The sequence below is a fragment of the Nycticebus coucang genome, chromosome 21, assembly GCF_027406575.1.
Source record: "Nycticebus coucang isolate mNycCou1 chromosome 21, mNycCou1.pri, whole genome shotgun sequence".
Lineage (NCBI taxonomy): Eukaryota > Metazoa > Chordata > Mammalia > Primates > Lorisidae > Nycticebus > Nycticebus coucang.
The window spans coordinates 14,152,368-14,171,766 of NC_069800.1; the positions used below are offsets into that span (position 1 = coordinate 14,152,368).

The 19,399-nt window shown below is 40.8% G+C and overlaps 1 protein-coding gene across 6 annotated transcripts in view; it reads left to right on the forward strand.

Moving 5' to 3' along the window:
- The window catches only part of RALGAPA2 (Ral GTPase activating protein catalytic subunit alpha 2), a 382,487-nt gene that overhangs the window by 155,391 nt on the left and 207,697 nt on the right, over window positions 1–19,399 (forward strand). For 5 of the 6 annotated variants that reach the window (XM_053574245.1, XM_053574242.1, XM_053574243.1 and 2 more), the window contains 5 exons: window positions 25–165; window positions 6,724–6,858; window positions 8,483–8,577; window positions 13,386–13,476; window positions 14,732–14,908. In XM_053574245.1, coding sequence (XP_053430220.1) covers window positions 25–165; window positions 6,724–6,858; window positions 8,483–8,577; window positions 13,386–13,476; window positions 14,732–14,908 — 639 coding nt within the window. The remainder of the gene's footprint in view (window positions 1–24; window positions 166–6,723; window positions 6,859–8,482; window positions 8,578–13,385; window positions 13,477–14,731; window positions 14,909–19,399) is intronic. The other variant, XM_053574246.1, reaches the window with a different exon arrangement.

Consider the following 19,399-nt stretch of genomic DNA (forward strand, 5'->3'; position numbering starts at 1 on the left):
TTATTACTTTATCTCTCCTGGAAGCTAAGCGAAGCCAGTCTATCAGCAACTGTGTCCACCTTTCTGAGGCTCTGCCTGCCACTAAAAGCGCCCCGCTCCTGCCCCACACCGCGAGCGCTCTCTTGCCCGGCCTCTCTTACTCTCCCTGCCCTTCCAGGCTGGCAGGTACTGTAACGCTCTCTCTCTCTCTCTCTCTCTCAGTGTCCCTGGGCTTCTCCCTTTTGCCTCTGGGCCTTGCTTCCTTTGAAATATCCCCACATCACATGGTGCCTGACAGTGCATTCATGTTAAATTTCAGTGAATACGAATTACTGCTTTTATGTGGTTTGACATTAAGTTGCAGTTAGTCAAGAAAAATTTCTATGGTCCCAATGATCTTTGCATTTGCAATTACAGAGGATAGAAGGATTTTAAGCCCATAGTTTTTACTAGGGGGAAATGTGACACCTACCTTAGTGTGTTTTCTCTAGAGTGCCTTAGAAAGCCAGGGAATTAAAAAAAAAATTTACAAAAGTTTTGAGCATGTCAGTGCTTGCTGTACCTTACAAAAAAATGAATAAACTGGAAGAATTATGCAGGTTAGGAGTTCCTTGCAGTTATGATCATATATATCATATATAATGTAATGATGAATTATGCAGATTGATACTGACTATTGAGATTTGAGTGAAAAAATGTGAAAAAGTAATTTCCAAAATAAAAAAACCATTACACCTGTACTTCGGGCAATTTAAACTGAATTTAAACACGTGGGGTTTACACACAGTACATTTTTTGTTAGGCCATCATAGCACCAACTGTGACTTTTAGCCCAGTCACTATTGAAGTTACATCCTTTTATTGAAAAGGATGTAATTTGCTCTACAGTGAATAATCAGATGTCTGTCTAGTTATTTTTCAGTGATTCTGAGATGAACCATGTCTTCTCATTAAAGAGAGAAATATTTTCATGAATTTGACATTCTAGATTAGTATTTTTTTATTATTGAAGATAGCCTAATTGTGGCTTTTGATAATACTAAATTGTGTTGTACTGTGGTTTAGCAAAGCAAAATTAAAGCTTAATTCATCTAATGGGTATGTAAAATACTATGTTATTTAATTTACAGAACAGGAGGGAAAAAGTTAGTTTTACTGAGACTGAAGACTATAATGTTTCTTAGAAACTCTTTTTCCCTAGTAAATAACGAAGGTGAAATTAGTAACAGTGGTAGATGGGAAAATGGCCACTACTTGCTTCAGTTACTGATGAATATTAACAGCTTGATTGTCAATGAAAAAGCTGTTGCTTAGAGGTGATTAATAAAGTTCTTAAAATAATTTTCCTTGTTGGCTAATACATACACAAAAGGAATTTTTTTTTTATGATGAAATGCTTTCTTATTTCACAGTATTTTTTCTTATATTGTTTCAGTTAAGTTTTTTACTAGTTCAGAATATGTTCTCATAAGAAATCTCTTCCTGTTAGTAATCTTGTTTTGGAAATGTTTGTTCTTATTCAGTGTTATATTTTGGTTTACTAAGATCTTGGTTCTTATATATGTTTAATACATAGACAGTTCCAACAGAAGGTGAATATGATTCAGAGTAGTGATTCTCAAGGGGAGACAATTTTGACAATGTCTGGAGATATTTTTATTGTCCCAAATGGGACACTGCTAGTTATCAGCATCTAGTGGATGGAAGCCAGAGTTGTTTTTGAACACCCTGCAATGCACAGGACGGCCTCCCCAGGACAGCCTCCCCAGGACGGGCTCCCCAAGATGGCCTTCCCAAGATGGCCTCTCCAGGACAGCCTCCTCGGAACAGCCTCCCCAGGATGGCCTTCTCAGGATGGCCTCCGCAGGACAGCCTCCCCAGCAAAGAAGTGTCCAGCCCAAAGTGTTAGCAATGCTGAGGCTGAGGAACCCAGAGGCAAGCTGGGCTGGTTCTGTGTTTTCTAAAAGCCTTTACCATTCTTGTTCCTGGTTTTATGGCACAAAGAATGAAAGTTCTTGGGCGATTGAGAATGAGCTGCTGTTCTTCGTTTCACCTGACAGTTACAGTAGTGAGCCCCTTCTTTATTCCATGCTATTTATTCTTTACTGTTTAAAAGGATGCCATTGTCCTTTGTGACTGTCATCAAGAGATTGACCCCAGGACAATGTATGTTAATCCCCAGTCTTAGATTGTATATTCTCCACTGGTTGGTAAATTAGAATATTAAAATTTGTGCTCCAGTTAATTCCTGGTGCTTATACCGCTAACCTACTGCTAGATAATATGTAGACTCTTTTAATTTTACTCTCTGGCCATAAGTTATCATATCAACGATTGCTGTTTTATTTTCATTTAAATTAATATTTCTTGTTTTTGTTTCTAATCTATATGGCTATTCAACCCACCAAAATTGTTTCAATAATATATGTATAAGCAGTAGAGAATTACTTATCTTCAGCCACTAATTTATCTTATTCTGATCCTTTTAGGATTCTTTTTGGTGGCAGCAGAATTTTGGAAAGGTTATTTGTATTTTGGGAGAAAGAAGTGATGTTTGCATTTTGGGAGAGTCACAACTACCTGTTTGCTGTAATACAGCAAACACCCAGGAGGAAGGACTGGCACTCTCTATTATTTCTCTTTTTTCTTTTGTGGGAACAGTTTCTTACGGGTGTTTGCGATTTTAAACTGCTGTTTATATTGGGACATATATCACTCTATAACACAGGCCATGTAGATGGTATGTTTTATTTTTCTTTTAGGAATTTTGTAATAGTAGTAATTAGGGGATCAGCAGTGTCCCCTCATTGTAAGAAGACATAATTGGGACCTGGTGGAATCCTTGCTTAGCTGCTTCTATGTCTGGTTTGCAGGCTTGCAGGGAGTGCTCCTTGTGAGCACCTGGGCTGACTCACCTTTGGAAAGCTTGACCTTAACGGAAACCTCAAGATGTTGAGGTGTTTTATAAATTGTTGGGGAATCATTGAGGGTACAAAGAACCAGGTTACACTTATTGCATTTGTTAGGTAAAGACCCTTTTATAATTGTGTCCTGCCCCTAAGAGGTGTGTCACACACCATGACCCCCCCCACCCTCCTCCTTCCTTCCCTCTCTGACCCCCATCCCCCACCATGTACTAGCATAAGATGTTGAGTTGATACGCATTTCCTGTGCTTTTTATAGGGTCAAGTTGGTAGTACTATGCACGATGCTTAAAAAATTAGAAAATTGCACAGTTTATTTTACTGTGCAACTTTGCATAAGAAATAAATGGAACCCAGAATTTTGGTTATTGGAGAATGAGCCTCGTTGCATTTAATAAGATGGATCAAAGAAGCATATTGCAGAGTGAGTGTACTTTGAAAAATAGTAAGGCATTTGGGGAAAAATAGAAGTCATGTAAGAGGTTGCATACTTTTTAACTCCATCACAGTTACTAACTTAAGTCCTATTTGTTTTTCCAGTGTTTTTAATGGCATTTTAGAAAGTAATGATTTAGTAATGGTATTGTGTAACTTACACTATTAAGAGATGAGAAAATTAGTGCTTTTAAAATTTGGGTTATTGGGTTAGCTAGTCTTTAGAGAGAGTGAATGATTTGGTGAATCTGAGATAAAATTTAGCTCTTTGAAGTGATTCAAATAGAAATTATGTGACATTGAAAACAGAATGCATTAGATCTCCTAGGATTTATAATTTTCAAAAAATTTAGATTGTTCTTTTCTATTACAAATATCAGATAATCCAGTATCTTGATGTTTTCATGTCAGTGTTAAAATGATTTTCATGGCTGTGGAATAGCAGTTGCTCCAGCTGACAATATCCATTGGGAGCAGCTTTAACATAAATTGCTCTTTCTTGAGAAATAAAATGCCAGCAGAGGGAGCCCAAGAACTATTTAAAAAGTGTAACGGTATCAAGAAGATGTTTTTATCCTTCATTTATACAAAACATGTATTGAACATATGCTTAATACAAAGCATGAGAAAAGGCCAAACAATATACAATTATAAATCAGGAAATTTGAGCTCTGTCATGGGATAAGGAGAATTGAATGTTATTTTACACTGTCTCGTTTGACAGTCAGCTGTAGGAGTAGCTCCCGTACCCGGCAGCTCGATAGCCCACTCTCGGGGTGTGGCAGCTGTACCCTCCTTCCCACTGCAACCCCCAGTGCTCTCCTGCGGCCCCTGATGGTTGTTTATGTAGGCTTAGATTTGCTCCATCTGAGAAGTCCCTCCTGACACTTTTATAAAAACAAAGCTGCGTCAGGCCAGCCTGCTGGGGAGGCCGACCAGCTGGTGTGGCAGGTCCTCAGCCGTCTGCTGTGCTGGGGCCAGTGGGGCACTCTGATCTGGAAGCCACAGGGCTGTGGCTGCATTACACCCCACCAGATGGCGATGTGCTTTATCTTTAGAAAGATGCTGCCAGCTTTGGCTCGGTGCTTATTTGCTTTTGCTTATGGCCCAGGAACCAGTGTTTATCAGTTTTTGGCACAAGGCTTAGGAGAATAAAATCCATTCTTCCTACTATCTATAAAACTGGCAGTTGGCAATTATTTTTTAGGAAGTTGGGAAGCTCTTGGGCTCCCTCTACTGACATTGTATTAACCAGTAGGTTCATTAACAAAGGTCAACTCTTCCCGGAAGGTTTCAGCATAATGAAAGAAGACAGCCAGAGGGCTTGGGCCCCCTGGCGTGATCTAGCTTCTCCTGCCACAGGCTGAGAGACTAGAAATAGACCTGTGAACAAGGGCTAGTCCACTGTGGGATGTGTGTACGAAAATCTGTGCACACACCTATGTCTCTCTGGAAAAAGGATTAGTTCTTGGTTACGCAAGAAAAGAGGAAGGCGGAGACATCCTGGGAAAGACAAGGCTTAAGGGGTCTGTTCTTGCTGCCTCAGTTTACTTATACTCTGAATGCAGTTTCCCATCAGCACCCAAATTTAGACTGTGGTCCAGTACTTTGAATTGTAAGTGAAGGTTCACACAAATTACATAGTTTTGAGGTCTCTAATTGCGCCAGCATACTATAAAATGGAATTTTCTTTTTTTTTTTTGTAGAGACAGAGTCTCACTGTACTGCCCTCGGGTAGAGTGCCATGGCATCACACGGCTCACAGGAACCTCTAACTCTTGGGCTTACGCGATTCTCCTGCCTCAGTCTCCTGAGCAGCTGGGACTACAGGCGCCTGCCACAATGCCCGGCTTTTTTTTTTTTTTTTTTTTGTTGTTGTTGTTGTTGCAATTTGGCCAGGGCTGGGTTTGAACCTGCCACCCTCGGCATATGGGTCTGGCGCCCTACTCACTGAGCCACAGGAGCCGCCCTAAAATGGAATTTTCCATTTGGATAGGAAAAATAAAGCAGCAAGTCTTTGGTGAAGTCCTGTGTATTAAATGTGGTATCTTCCTTTATACAACTTCTTGGTTAGGTTGAGCTGTCACTTTGGTTTATGCACAGAGGGTGGCCCATTGGCAGCAAGTCTCCATTTCAGAAACTGGGTGACACATCCAGCTATGATCATATGGCTGAATTTTGATCAGCCTCTTTTTGGTTGTAGGAAATTAGCTAATTGAAATTTTTGGAAAATACAATGTTCTAGTTATGTGCGAGTAGTTTTATGATTATGTCTATGAGTGCAAAGTCCAGTGAAGAAGACAGTGGTGGGATTTTACACGTAGGACTGTGCCCAGGGTGGCAGGATGGAGCAGGAAAGGAAGAGGTGTGGGTGCCGAGTAGGTACTGTTGACAGGGACTAAGTGAGAGCTGACTCCTTGTGGGGCATCGTCGTGTTGGCGAGATCAAGGAGAGCCCTGCGTTCCCCCCCAGGAGCAGGGATAAAGACAGAGGCTTCACAGGGCGTAAGAGGAGTGGCGTGATCAGATCTTCATTTTAGAAGGACCTCTCTCTCCGGTGGTCATGTGGGGATAGGTATGAGGGTGGCAAGAAGAGGGGAGCAGTGGCCAATTGGCAGGCTATTAACACAACCCAGGCAAAGGATGACTCAACCCTGAAGTGCACTCTGGAGAAGGTAGGGAAATTGGAATAAATGTCCCTGTGTGGTCTTCAAAGATTAAAATGAACTGTGCAGTCCAGAAATAGGTTAGGATGAAACTCTAGGGGAAAATAATGTGAATAATACTAGCCAAGATTATCCAGTACTCAGAGCTTGTCTATGGTTTTCTATTTTATGTGGTATATGTATTAATTCTCTAAAAATACCAGTGTCATTTTTGTGCTTTAGTGATTAATGCAACATTGGCTTACATCATATATATCACCTATCAATTAAATAATTATAGCATTTCATTTTGGACAGTGAATATTTGACTTTTAAAACAAATAATGTAGTTGAAATTCCCACATTCCCTTTTGTCTTCCTTAGGGCGTGTGTAGGTGTGTGTCACTTCCCACTCTCCCCGTGTCTAAATGACCCATTCTGTGCATGTCCTCGGCTCTGGGTCGCTCCCTCCTGGCATCCTTGCCCCTAACATTCCAAATGACTTTTATAGTTCTTAACCATTCCCCCTTCACTCGTTTGGAAAAGAAAAGGCTTTCTAGAACTTAAGAGGACTGTGTATTTTTGGAGCCTGTATATTAATTAGCAAGTATAGGAAATTTGATAATGCAAACAGATTATCTTACTGTGAAATTCATTTTTTATATTAGTTGTTTTAAGTGGTGAAAATATTTTCGGAAGTTTTTAACTGTAGCTGTGCGTGTTTTGTGTTAATGCTCACAGAAGTGGAAGAGAGCCAGCAGTCAGAGCAGGCTCCTGCAGCTGGGCTGGGCCACCTCGTGCTGGGACAGCAGCAGGTGCTTCGGAGCAGTAGCGCCTCTGACATCTCGGAGCCGCTGTGCTCAGAGCCGCCTCAGGGTACGTGAAGTCCTCAGTTACTCCGGCAGAACCGTAGACTGGCTGGGGATTAAAAAGCTGCATGTATTGCTTTCTACATTTGTTCTAAATATATTTGTTAAGGGAATTTACTTTTTAATTAATTGAAAGGATGTGATTTCTGGCAATGAAATATTTTCACTATTTATTTTAATGTAGTTACCTAAATTTTCTATTTTTATCTCTATACATCCCATGTTTTTCAAGGTTGACATGTTTTAGTCCTAGGAAGGAGGCTGAGTGGCTGGAGTGGGGGGCGGGGTGGACAGCCAGGAGGAGTGTCACATTAGGGAGAAGGCAGAGAGGCAGAATCAGTTGAGGTGTGGGGAGAGGGCTGCAGGAAGAGCCATGGGAGCTGAAAGTACGCAGAGCTGAGCCAGCTTCTGAAGAAGTTTATTAGCAGCTTTCAGACTCTGCTGACCGTTGAAAATAACAACTTTCAGTAGCATTAATCCACATGTTTCTTTAACGACATTCAGTGACAACAGGGTGTGGAAAGCAGGAAGGCAGGTGACCCCTGTCAGCAGTGAGTGACGCACTTCCCAGTGAGAGCGCAGGCTTGCTGCGGCTCATGTCAGAGTTAGCTGAGAAATAAACCAGCCTTGTTAATCAACAGGTCATCCCATCTCTGAGTGTCAAGGTCGTGCTGAGCTTATCAAATCAGTAGGGAATTAATTATTCCTTCTTAGAAATCCTCTTGAAACAAGAAAACATAAAAATTAACTTGAGAAAAGGTTACTGTCTACTCTTTGAAAAGTTTTGTGTAAGATTTTTATGTTTTTCCTTAAATATTTGGTAGAAACTACCAGTTGCCTAGAGTTTTCTTGTAAAAAGATTTTAAAATCTTCATATTTTAACAAAATTTTAAGTCAGAGAGGAGGAATGAGTACAGGAGGTCAGTTGTCGTACAATATGGTGATATAATTAGTAATAATATATTACATTCTTAAAAATTACTACGGTAGATTTAAAGTGTTCTCACCACAAAAAATTACGTATTTGAGATATTACGTGTTAGCTAAATTTAGGCATACCACAATGTAAACATATTTCAAAACAACATGTTGTATATGATAAATAAATATAACTTTGTCAATTTAAAAAAATTAAAATATAAAGTTTTTTTAAAAATAATCGTAGGTCTTTAGATTTTCCTTTTCTTATTTCGATTTAGTAGATTATGTTTTTCTAGGAATTTGTTCATTTATTTTTTTCCAAATCGATCAGCCCTAGCTCTCATGAGCCTTCCTTCTCAAGTAACGCCGAGTCCCCCGACTGCTCCCGCACTGCCGATTCACCCTGCCAGGCCTGGCAGCTTTTCTCTGAGATACCTTCCACGAGGTCCCTAGGGTGGGTCTCGGTGCCCAGCCCTGTGCTGACGTGATGTGCTAGTGAACATCCGGGCCCCCGGGAGCAGCTCCCAGTCTGCTCTGCCCAGAGCTCTCTGTGGGCCAGAGGCCAGGCCAGGAGTGTGGACTTGACCTTTAATTCCTGCTTTTATAGATCTTAGGATATTTAAATTTAAAAGCCACCTCTATGTAAAATCATTTTCCAGTTTTACCATCTAAAACATTTCTTCTATCAATGTTCTCTCCCAAATCTCTAGGTCAAAAGGTAGAAAATGTACAGAATTTGAGTTCTTCAGAGCCGAAGTCTGTTCAGGAGAACAAAGGACACATAAAAAGAGAGCACGAAGGACAGGTAAGATATTCCCAGACCATGCCAGGTTGTCGCTAAGATTTAGCAAACACAAATTATTGTGCAGTAGATACTTGTTTGGGTGGCAGTAGTACTTAAAAAATATATGTATTTCCATTTTTAGATGGGTTGTAGGCCCAAATGACCTTGAGATCTTTTAAGATTTTGCTTGCTTTCTATAAAAGATTAGTCCCATTACAAAAATAGGAAAAAATGAACAGGAACATGGAATTTACTGCCTGGTCTGTGTGCGGCACCGTGTGTTTCTAAGCTGACGTCCTTGTCAATTAAACCTGCATGTCAGATTCTTAATTCCTGACGTGAGTCACTAAAAACACGAGTATTCACAAAGATATTTTAGGGTTTCTTTATTTAAAAAAACAAAGTCGTATTTATTGTTTTCTTTTTAATAAAAACAAATTATAAAGAAGACAATTTAAACATAGCCTGTAACTCATTTACATGGATAACCCCTATTTATTAATTTAAAAAAAATGTGTTATATACCCATGGAAAACTCAAACGTCTCAGAAAGGTACAAGGCCTCGTCCTACTCACGCTTGTCTGGAAGATAACTATCGCCGATACGTGTCTTGTTTCTTTATTTTTGTAAAGGGCATACCCCAGCTTGCTTCTATATATTCTGTGTTTCATTGTTGAAACACCCACCAACCCCCCACCCACCTTCGGAACTGGAGTGTTTCCAGTGTGGTTTCTTGGCTCCTGTGTTCCTGATCTCTCCCCTCGGCTGTGGAGGAAGCCGCCCGGGTGTCTGTTATTCCCTTGCTTGCGTCTGTATCTCCAAACAATGCGTTCTTTACTTTCCTCTGTTTTTGAACTTTGTAATGACTTTTTATAGTTATATTATTATATAACATAACATATATAGTATATAGTCATATTGCTGCTTCGTTTACTCGGTTATGTATTTCTGAGATTTATCTACATTGTGGCATGTGGCTGTAGTTCATCAAGTTTTCTTTGATGTATTATATTCTACAGTGAATATACCATAATTTATTTTTCCATTCTTTTATTGATGGAAAAAAGATTCCATTCTCTTATTGATTGTTTCCAGCTATGTGTTTTTATGAAAGTTATACCTGTGTGCATTTTTGAGTGTGTTTCAGTGTCTACTTTTTAAGTTTTTCACTATGGTGGTAGGGCTACCTAGGAGTAGAATTAAAGAGTTGTAGAATAGAAGAATGTTCTTCTTTTCCAAAGTGGTCGCACCACTTGTTTTCTGCAGGCAATGTGTAGAGTTGAGTTGAGTGAAAATGGGGTCTCTTATTCCACATTTCTCAGATTACAAATAAGGCAAACATTTTTTCCCATGCAGTTATTGGCCATTTTTGTTCAATCTGAGAAATGCCTACGGATGTCTTTTGTTGTTTCCCTATTGATTATCTTTTTTTCTCTTTTATTTATGCTAGTTCTTTCTTTCGTCTGAATAATGACCCTATTTTGGTTATGTCTGCAGCAAACATCTTCGTCCAGTATGTAGCTTATATCTTTACTTTCTCCAGTGTCTTTTGATTAATAGGTCTTCATTTTGATATTCTCTATTATTACTTCAATGGCTAGTGTGTTATGGAATTTTTAAAAATCTAAACTACACAGGGATGAAAATATCACCTTATATTCATCCTATAAGGTTTATTTTAGTTTTGCTCTACACAGCTAAGTCTTTCACTCATCTGGAAATGATCCTTGTTTATCATGTGAGCTGGGGATCCACTTCCATTCCTCTATCCCTGTCGATAGATAACTGTGTCCCCAGGTCCCATTTATTGACTCCATTTTTTTTATTAATGTGAAATGCCATCTCTCTCTCATGTATGCCATTTCCCAGATGTACAAAGCTTTCTTTGGTGTTGCTATTTATTTATTTTTTGAGATAGAATCTCACTGTGTTGCCTGGACTAGAATACACTGGCGTCATCATAGCTTACAGCAACCTCAGACTCCTAGGCTCAAGCTGTACTCCTGTCTCAGCTTCCCAAGTAGCTGGGACCACAAGCGTGCACCGCCGTGCCCAGCTGAGTTTTTTCTATTTTTAGTAGAGACGGGGTGTCATTCTTGCTCAGGCTGGTCGCAAACTCTTCACCTCGAGAGATCCTCTTGCCTCGCCTCGCAGAGTGCTGGTGTGAGCCTCCATGCCAGCTGGTGCTTCTTACCTGGATTCACTGGTTACTCAGTCTCTCTGGACAGTTCTACAACGTCTTAATCACTGTGGATTAATTGTTTCTTTCCTCCTCCCCCTTCTTAAGGAAACTCTTTTATTATATTTTGTCTCGTTGTTGCTGAGTTTTCTGTCCATCCCGTCTTGTTCTTGCTGTTCGCTGTCCTTGTCCTCCAGTTTCATGGCAGGATCTTCAGGTGTGAGTTTCTTGTACCTTTGACCTTTGGGTGCGTGTTACGTGTGTGCGTCTGTGGATACTTGTCTGCTGTCATTTGAGGAAAATGCTTGACAATCATTTCTTCACATGTTGCTGCGTTTTGTTCCCTGCTCTCCATTCTTCTGGAATTCTGGGTACTGACCCCTTAGACTTTCTCATTCTGTCTTCCAAGTCTCTTGAGCTTCCTGTCGTGTCGTCCACCGTCCTTGCCCCTCTGGTGCATTCTGGATGGTTCCATTAGCTCTGTCTGGGGTCAGTTCAGTGACTCTGTCTTTGCTGTTTAATAAACTTCTTCCATTGGGACATTTAATTCAGCAATTATATGTTTTGCTTCTGAAAGTTCATGTTTATACTTTTCAAACATTTTTTTATAATTTCTAAAAAACTCATTGCTTGCTCAGTTTTTAAATTCTCATCTTTTTTTTCCTTTAAAATGTTCACAAATTGCAATTCTAAATTTCTTATCTGTATGTCTGAAATCCTTGGGGATTTGTTTCTGAGACTGGTGATTAGGGATTGTGGATTTCTAAACAGCTGATCTTACAACCTTTGCTTTTGATTATTTCATCCCTTGACGAGTTCGACTAATCCTGCAGTCTCAACTTGACTAATCCCTGACAGTAGTAACATTGGATTTACACTGAAAATAGCCACATTTCAGTGCTCTGTTTTCTGCTCACTTTTAAGGAGTGTGTGGATCTCTTGGAGGTTTCTTTTACTTTTTGTGAGCCCCAAATTGCAACCATTGTTTTTATGTAGGCTGTATTTTCCTGGCTGGAGGGCGTTTTGCCTTTCCTACAGTCGGGAGGGCCTGCATTCTGCTTTTTAATGAAGAAAATATCCTGGGTATGTTTCCTTTTAGCATACTAGATGTATATATTATCCTTCTTTAAAGCTGTGTAATAATTTTTTCATATAGTGTTGGAGTTGTAAATGTTTTATTCATGGCCTACTTCTTTTGTTAGCTTAATAATTCTTTCTTTTAATTATACATCTTTGTGCTCCCTTTTCATTTGTTTGCTTGTTTGGTATTTATCCCTTTATTTGGCTCATTGAATCCCAGGGTTTTTTTGTTTTTGGTCTTGTGTTTGCAGTGGAAGACCTTAAATTTGCATCTTGATTCCTGGCTTTGTTCTCTATCTCAGCACTCCTAGATTTTTGTTGCCCAATTATAAGACATTTTCTTTGGGTACTCAGCTCAGAGATGAAAGTTAAATTATCAGAAATTTCCTCAAGTTTGTTCAAACTCACTCACCCCTCCCTCACTTCCTTCCATCATTCTCCTTCTCACCTAGATTTATACCTTTAATTGTCTTTCACGCCCGTGTGCAGCTGATTATAAGCTCTTGCCTGTTATTCAGCATTTGTCGTATCTGTTCTTCTTTCCACTCTCAAAAGCCTCATGCCTCATCCCTAAATTGCCATAACATTTCCCTACAGCTTTATTCTTCACTCTAATCTATCCCACAGGTAACTACTAGGTTTGTCTTCCTAGTTATGTTTTTAATCACAATAAGCCATTTAATGTAACAGATAGTTGCTTAGTTTGTCAGTATTAGGTAGAAAGTCCTAACCCGAAGGTCTCAGGCTGAGGCAGCTGCCTTTTGCAGAAGATCTGGTTTCTTCTTGTCTCTTCCTTCCCCCCAGCTGCCCTGTGCAGCCTGCTGTTGGCGGCGGCTTCTCATCCGTGTGCACTTGCTGATGACCACTTGATGCTTCCTGCCCTGAACCCCGTCCGGTCTGTCCTCTGCCACTTTCTGATGTTGCCTTTCTGAACCACTGTCCCCCCGTAGCTGTGCACCTACTAAGGTGATGGCTTATTGTGCATACCTTGAAGAGAGAGTGTATTTGCTTATTTTGCTATGTACATTGTGATTATTTTAATTTGTGTACGTTTTGTCTTTCCAAGCAAACTATAAATTTTTAGAGGATGCAGATTGCCTCTTGATTCTTTTAACCCTTTGTATTTAATCCAAGGTTAAGTGTTAAGTGTTAAGCAGTGCTCAGGAAAGCACTCGGTGGAGCTTTAGCAGTCTGGGTGGAGCCTGCGCCTCCTTTGCCAGCACACTCAACTTCTGTGTGGGTGAGAATTGAGTTCACTATGTGCATGTGTTTGACTGGAGCAAGAAATAGAACTTTAAAATAAATTACTTCCATATAATTCAGCATTCTTTGTTTGTTTAATTGGATGTCAGCTGACAAAGTAGGGAATATAAATTTCAGATCTTGAGTAATACATAATTTAATTGCAGTAATTCGTGCACACATACCCTTCAAAAGGAAAACATCGTTCAACTTTTTGTTGCTATTATTATTATAGTTTTTTTCTTTTGAAATTTGGGCCAGAAAATTAAGTCTTAACAAAAATTAAAACTTCCCTATAATAAATGCAGTGTTTCTTTCTGTCTGAAGATTTTAGTTGGAAGCAGCAGCAGCCCTGCTGAGCTGGATTTGAAGGATGATTTGCAGCAGATGCAGGGAGGATGTAGGGAAAGACAGAGGGGTAAGTTCTGGGAATTATCCGTGTTGGTCCTCTGCAGAGTTGGTGTCTTATCTAACCTGAGTGATACCCTATCAAGTGAAGAGCAGTGGTTGTGAAATGGGACATTTTTACCCCTGGACTCCCAGGGTTGATGAGAGTTTATACTCCCACTCGTATAATGAAACAGTCTCATTCAGTTGCTCAGGCCTATTAGTTCTGTCTTTCTACCTCTAGGCCTTTCTTCAGGTAAGAGGCACAATAGACACTGATGGCTTGAGGGAGCGATCGAACAGACAGACCCAAAAGGAGAACTTACCTTCCCCTGGAAGTTCCCACAGGCTAATAGTAAAAAGCTTCAGAAGTAGATTGATGTCAACGTGATAAGTACTTTAAAATAAAATTTGATTAGAATCCTGATAAGTACTACCATAAGCTGTAAACATGGCCCTTAGTACTCTGTTTTCCTGAAGTCAGTGCCAGGCCACCTCCTCCTCCACGTGATGTGGTAAAAGTTGCTTCCTGGTGGGGGGCAGTGGAGCCCTCCTCACGCTTCACCGTGCCGGCTTAGGTTCCATGCAAGGTGAGGTTGCAGAGTGGTCATCTGGCTACTGAGACAACTTTCAGTTCTTTGCAAGTGAATAAAGGGCAACAGATTGGAAAGAGTGAGGTTGGGAGACTGTCAGCAGTAGATGCAGAGGACAGCGGGGAGGTGAGCCGGTAAAGAAGCCGCTCAGGAGCAGAACCGCGCAGGTTTGTTTATGTGATCCTCAGTAGCTCAGCCTCGTTATGTTTTAGAACTTGTTAGTCTCAAGGCAGAATTTCTATTGTAAAAGATCTGTTGTATCCGGACACCTCACCCTAAGTGAGTCATCTGGGTGAGTCAGGTGGACAGCGTGTTTAGACTCTGCTATCCAGTGGGATAAACTTGTATTTGGGATGGAATCGCTTCCCACCTTTTCTTCACTCACTCAGAACTTGGTGCAGTCTTTTTGGCCTATGGGATACTGAGTAAAGACACTTTGAAATTTCAGACTGCCAGGTGAGCGGCACAGCCTGGTGCGTGTAGGGACTGTGAAAGTCTTGTGCTTGGACGATACATCTTGTTGACCACGTGGGCACTTTTTGAGCCCTCGTCAGGTTTTTCAGGTTCTGCCCAAGTCCCTGAACAATTCCCGCTGTTTCAGCTGTTTGTTTAATTACTTGCGTATCCTTAGTTGTGGACATGCCAATTTTCAGCTGTTTGTTATCTCAAACTTCGTTTCTTCCATTGTGCCAGGTGAAAGTACCAGCAGTGACACGGCCCTGGGCTGTAGCAGCGAGGCAGAGCTGTCCACAAGCCCATGGCAGGCCTGTGAGGAAGACCCGGAGCTGAACACTCCCACCGAGGTTCTGGCTGACTCAGATGCCCGCCAGTGGTTGCAGCTGAGTCCCACTGATGTTTCACACTTAACAGGTAACTGCATATTTGGAAAAGAAGTACCAGTTCAAACAACTGGGAGATTGCAGAATTTCTGAACTGCAAGAACTCTAGGGGTCTTTTGGCACAATGGTGAGGGGAGTGCCACCTCCAGCTACATTGGTATAGCAGCCCCAGCCAACTGTTCATGATCAGTCATGAATTCTTGGAGTGCTGTATTTAAAGGGCTCTAAAACAGTCAGGTGGGGAAGCGTGTCATGCTCACGACCTCTGTGTGCCACAGGAGGAGGTGATGGTATTCACCTCCAGCATTTGCCACCCCCGATTAAATTGTCTCTACTCTGTAAAGAGAAGAGTGATTTTTCCAAATCACAAATGTCATAAATCCAGGATAAGTTAAGGGAGTTAGATAGTTTATTGATTAATATTTTTAAAAATTTTATTGTATAGTATTAACATTTGATACAGATAACATGTGGTGTGAAATTCATAGTATGTAAGTTACGGGGCACAGTAACCACATGAACAGCGGGGAGTCCACTGCCCATCGTAAGAGCTGGACCAGCAGCTGACCTAGCAAGGTCCTCCAGAGGCTCTTCCCATGTCCTTCTCTTCCCTTGTCACTCTGGCCTCATCTTGTTTTTATACTGCTTCCCTGGATTTCATTCTAGTACTAGCATGTGCGTATATCCTTGAACAGTGTATTATTTAGTTTTGTTCTGAAACTTAAAAATGATGTCATACTCTGTATTTTTTTATGGTCGTATTATGTTTCTAAGATTCACGCCTGGATTACAGACCCAAACGCTTTGGGTCTGTGTTTAGGCTCTGCCAAGAAATTGTTGGGTGGCCTTGAGCTAGTTAATCTCTGTTCTTCAGTTGCTTTGTCTATAAAATGGGATCATAATAGTCCCCACCTCATAAGGTTGGTGGCAGAATAAATGAGTGAACCTCTACGTGGGGTACACAGCAGCGTGTGCGGAGGTGTCTGCAGTGTCACCTGTGCACAAGCTGTTTGATCCTGGGTCGGTGAAACTCCCTCAGCATTTGTGACCAGGCTGATGAGAATGAGGACACCAACCAAGAGAGGGGTCTTGTTTGGCTTTGTCAATGGGTGGGGGGAAGACCATGCTCTGAGGAGCTCAATGTGGGGAATGCTGACCAGAGCTGAGATCTACTGGGGGCCAAGTTCCCGCTCACACACAGACATCTTGGATGAAAATCGTCACCACCACAAAGTAAAAACATGGCACGTGCTAAGTAAAGGGTTTTATCAAAATGCCAAAAATTACTTTAAAATTCTAAAGACTAGTATTTTACCTTAAGTAAACATTTTTACTAAGCAAACTAGTTTTCTCTATGATATCAAATTTAACTGAAGTCTTTGATATTTTGGGAAATTTGGAGTAACGTTAATCCTTATAAAATTAACGTGTGACAGTGATTCTGGGTACAATTTTTACAGAACACGCAATGATTTTGACCATGATACTGAAAGTTTATATAGGATCTAACAGTTCACAGAGAGCTTTGAGGCATCCTTTGGATTCAGTGTGGGGAGCAGGACCAAGTCTTACCATCTCTGTTTCAGAGATAAGGAAGCTAAGACCCAAGAAGTGGTGTCGGGGAGCTAGAGAGTAGGTTCCAGAGAGGGGGTGTTGACTCTACTTGTGCTGCGTCGTGCACTTTGCCCACTGCTGTGTGTTAAAACCATAATGCTAAAGCCCTTTGAACCACTTGGGAATCGGTACGGATTATCCAAGAGAAACTCATCGTTGTGGAGCTATGGAAGGCAATACTGAATCTTCAGTAAGTTGAATGTACTTAAACACGAACTAGTTTTAATTATTTTTATTGAAAGTAAAGAAAATTAGGTGATTACTTCTTTTGTCTGTCCTTTGGAAAGATTAGTTTTGATGCCATTTGAGAGTATGCATTGGACAGCTCAATTTAATAAACTTGTGTGAGGTAATTTTATATGACGCCCTCTACATTGTGATTAACTCCTCCAAATACTTAGTTTTCTTTGAAACACGAATACAGAGAATCAGTACACTCAGTTCAATAGTTCATCTTGTCATCTGTGAAAAGGACACACTGTAACCTGATGAGGCTTAAGGATTATCACGGTTCTGAATTTAACTTTCTGTTCTTAGGAGAACAGTTTCTTCATTAATGTACAACATAAAGCTCACATTCGCCTGGTCATAGGACATGCAAAGAGAAACCATTTGAGTGTGCGTTTGTTTCTCGTTAAATAATCATACCAGTTATCAAATGCTTCTAAAATCTTAAATTTCTTCATCATTGGCAAGCTAACAGTTTAGTGTTGTATTTGCTTTCTCATTTAAATCGCATCCTGTTTGCTGAAAAATAACAGCTAAATTCATTGTGCGTTGCCTGAGATTTGCTTTAGTAAGGTATGGGTAAGTCACGCAGACATGGAAATGAACGTCGTGAGGGAAGAAGTTAATACTCAAAGGTCCCTAGAAACGGGCCCCATGGGGAAGCAGCAGGGTCGACCAGGAGGCAGAAGGAACCGAACGTGGGTAACAGCCTTTACTGTCACTTCTATTAGCAAAGCGAGGCAAGGCAGAGCACGCAGACAGAGGATGGCTAGTGTGAGTGATTTTAGTGGGCTCTGGGGCGTAGGTGCTGTCTCTAGGTGCAGAGTGTCTAGCCCTGGTTTGATTAGGGTGGGAGATACTGACTTGGTGTGTTAAAGCCACACAAAAGAGGTAATGGGAGGACATGAACTTGGACTGGTTAGTTTGTATGGGAAAGGCGCGCTTCCCATGAATGACTGCCATCTCTAGCTAGCCCTGGAAGGGCAGCCCCTCCCTGATTAGCAGGGCCCTAGGGCACGGTTTTTCACCCTTTTTTTATCTCACAGCACACTTAAACCTATAGTTAATCTTCCACAGCACACTTAAAATATGTTGATCAAAAAAAAGCAGAAAAAAGAACATACTTACTATGCTTTGAACTTCTTTCAAAAATAATTTAATTAATGATCTTTAGAAATTTTCTCAGCACACTTAAGATCCTCTCACAGCACACTGGTTGAAAATTACTGCCCTAGATACTACAGCATTAAGAATAAGGAAAATTAGGCTCAGTGCCTGTAGCTCAAGTGGCTAGGGTGCCAACCACATATACCTGACCTGGTGGGTTCTAATCCAGCCCGGCCTGCCAAACAACAATGACGGCTGCAACCAAAAAATAGCCCGGCGTTGTGGCGGACACCTGTAGTCCCAGCTACTTGGGAGGCAGAGGAAGGAGAATTGCTTGAGCCCAGGAGTTGGAGGTTTCTGTGAGCTGTGATGGCATAGCACTCTACCCAGGACGACAGCTTGAGACTCTGTCTCAAAAAAAAAAGAATAAGGAAAATTAGAAAATACAGTTAGTACGTGCATAAATTCAGTTCTGTTGAGGTAGTGGTTCAGGGGAAGGAGGCATTTATGACTCTCCAGCTAAGAATTAGTATTGCCACTTACCTCATCCTTTATTTAGCAGATAAACTTATGATCTAGCAATAGTGATTTAGATGCTATAAGAAATAAAAAGGTCATAGGTCATGGCCACTGTAGTCTTCAGAGCTTACCAAGAGGAGAGAAGAAAAGACATTCATGCTGATAGTCGCAAACCAGGTGATAAATGCTGTGAGATTTACTTGAAGGAAGTTTCAGTCACGGAGATGGACGAGCAGACTCATGTCACAGAATGTGAAGGACGGAGCTGAGTGGGCACAGTCAGGGCATGAAGGCCAATGAAAGAGGCAGCATTCCAGATCTGGGAGCTGGTGAGGAAAGAACATCCTGCTCAACAAATCCCGGTGGGGCACCTATTTAGCCATGCGAGAAAAAAATGAAATAGAATCCCTGCCCAAAGTCAATTCCAGACAGAGAAAATACATAAATATAAAAAGGAAAACTTAAAAACTTTTGGAAGGAAATATCTTCTGAAAAAAAAAGGGCCTATGATCTTAGGGTAGGGAAGGTTTTCTTAAATAAGAAAATAGCTAATCATAAGAAAAGTATCAATAACTCAATCGCAGCAAAATTACCAAAGAAACTTTAAAAATTCTGTGGCTTCACAGAACCCCAGAGCATAAAACTTGGCTTTGGTATTCTTTCCTTTCCAGGTTCCTATCAACTCAGTGGTAAGTGGGTTAAGGTGAGGTTTAGTAAGAAACCTTATCCAACATACTGGTTTAGTTGGGAGGGTCCGGAGGCTTCTCCAGCTGGAACATAGGATCAAAGAGGGGAGGTTGGTTATCCAGAGGAGCTGATTCCTGGCTTCAAGAACGGTACATGACAGGAGGGAAGCATTCGGTAAATACTTGAATCAATGAACAAATGTACTTTAAGCTGTAGGATATTATTTTGTATAGCTAAAAACAGTTATTAACTTTAAACTTTTCAAAAATAATAAGAAAGATTCAAAGTCTCTTATTTAGTGTATTCATCACAGCTCTGAATCTAAATGTTATTTGTTTTTGTCAGTTATCTCTTGTCATCACACTGA